Below are 2500 nucleotides of genomic sequence, written 5' to 3' on the forward strand. Positions count from 1 at the left end.
GTGGAATGAATGAATGAATGAATGAATGAATGAATGAATGAATGATTGATTGATTGATTGATTGATTGAAATAATGAATGAATGAATGAATAAACAATGGAAGGCAGGAAAGAAGAAAGGAAGGAAGGGAGGAAGGAAAGAAGGAAGGAAAGAAGTATCGCAGAAAAGCAAGATACTCCAAATCTTAACAAAGTTTCATTTCAGTCATACACTATGATCAACAGCGCCAATGGCAAAACGGATGACCACGGCTGTTGTGACAGTGAGTGTTGCGATAAGCATCACCATCACACTGTCTGAAAGCCGGGATGACGAAGAATGATTCTATATACAGGGCGCACACACATTCATACAGACATACATTCACATAATCACACACACACACACACACACACACACACACACACACACACACACACACACACATATATATATATATATATATATAAATAATTAGGAGCCCCATTGACTCTTTAATTTTCTGGTAGACCAGTTAGTTTGTTTTTTTCCGTTGATATTCTTTTTCAGGCTAATTGAGGAGAGAGGAACGGGGAAAGTAGTGATGACTTCAGGCATGAGTGCGGAGGGGTGGGGTGGAGAAGGGTAATGGATTTTCGTCTAAAACCACAAGTATGGATAGACGTGAAACAAAAGCACACACACACACACACACACACACACACACACACACACACACACACACACACACACACACACACACACACTGACAGGTCATCCTGCAGGATCTTCTTGGTGAGCACGAGGTTGAAGAGGTCCGGCATGATGTCATCGAAGCGATCCTTAACGATGTTGATGTCCCCGTTCTCCACCAAGTTGATCACCATGGGTTTCCCATACCTGTACCGTGCACCGGTCACTTGAGCATCATCATCAGCAGCAGCACACACACTTTATACACACTCACACACACATCCACACACACACACATACATACGTTCACTCACACACACACACACACACACACACACACACACACAGGCGCGCGCGCGCGCGCGCGCACATGTACATAACGGAGCCCAACAGAGCCCTAGGGATCATCACTCTCTCTCTCTGTCTCTGTCTCTCTCTCTCTCTCTCTCACAGCCACTCTCTCTCACGCACACACACACACACACGCACTGACACACACACACACACACACACTCTCTCTCTCTCGCTCACGCAAACACACACACACACTCTCTCTCACACACACACACACTCTCTCTCTCTCTCTCTCTCTCTCTCACGCACACACACACACACACTCTCTCACGCACACACACACTCTCTCTCTCTCTCTCACGCAGACACACACACTCTCTCTCTCTCTCACGCACACACACACACACACTCTCTCTCTCTCTCACACACACACACACACTCTCTCTCTCACACACACACACTCTCTCTCTCTCACGCACACACACACACACACTCTCTCACGCACACACACACACACACACTCTCTCTCTCACGCACACACACACACACACACACACACACACCACACACACTCCTCCCCCATTTTTTTCTTTTGTTTTATCACTTTAAATGGAAAGACGTTCAATAGAAGACTACTACTACTACTACTGCTGCTGCTGCTACTAACACACACACACACACACACACACACACACACACACACACACATGTACCTGATGGCGCCCAGCAGAGCCTTGCGGATCATCTCCGGGGCCATCTCGAGCTGGTCCAGAGCGTTCAGCGTGTTGCAGTCCCGGTGGTGCAGGAACACCGCCACCCTGCCGTTCTCGTCAATCACCAAGGGCCATCTGAAGAAGGGAAGCCAGGAAGGGGTACATCCATACTGACAGAGGCACCCAGGAAGGGGTACATCCATACTGACAGAGGCACCCAGGAAGGGGTACATCCATACTGACAGAGGCACCCAGGAAGGGGTACATCCATACTGACAGAGGCACCCAGGAAGGGTACATCCATACTGACAGAGGCACCCAGGAAGGGGTACATCCATACTGACAGAGGCACCCAGGAAGGGGTACATCCATACTGACAGAGGCACCCAGGAAGGGGTACATCCATACTGACAGAGGCACCCAGGAAGGGGTACATCCATACTGACAGAGGCACCCAGGAAGGGTACATCCATACTGGTATAGGCACCCAACAATGGGCACATCCATACTGGTACACATACACATACTCGCTAACTCACTCACTGAAATACACACACACGCTCACTCACTCACACACACAGACACACCACACACACACACACACACACACACACACACACACTGATACAGGCACCCAGGAAAGGGTACATCTATACTGATTGAGGCACCAAACTCGGGGTTCATCCATACTGATACAGGCACCTAACAAGGGGTACATCCATACTGATACAGGCACCCAACATAGGGTACATCAATACTGATACTGGCACCCAATAAAGGGTACTTCCACACACAGCCTTTTTTTTAGTGGTTTGTAGAAATGGATGCATCAATATTCATTA

The 2500-nt window shown here is 48.2% G+C and overlaps 1 protein-coding gene across 1 annotated transcript in view; it reads right to left on the bottom strand.

The window, feature by feature from the left end:
• Window positions 1–2500, bottom strand: part of LOC143295021 (IQ motif and ankyrin repeat domain-containing protein 1-like) — a 9237-nt gene that overhangs the window by 2916 nt on the left and 3821 nt on the right. Inside the window, exons 4-5 of the mRNA XM_076606561.1 lie at window positions 1659–1793; window positions 730–858 (exon numbers count right to left, since the gene is read on the bottom strand). Coding sequence (XP_076462676.1) covers window positions 730–858; window positions 1659–1793 — 264 coding nt within the window. The remainder of the gene's footprint in view (window positions 1–729; window positions 859–1658; window positions 1794–2500) is intronic.

Source organism: Babylonia areolata, chromosome 20 (assembly GCF_041734735.1).
Source record: "Babylonia areolata isolate BAREFJ2019XMU chromosome 20, ASM4173473v1, whole genome shotgun sequence".
NCBI lineage: Eukaryota > Metazoa > Mollusca > Gastropoda > Neogastropoda > Buccinidae > Babylonia > Babylonia areolata.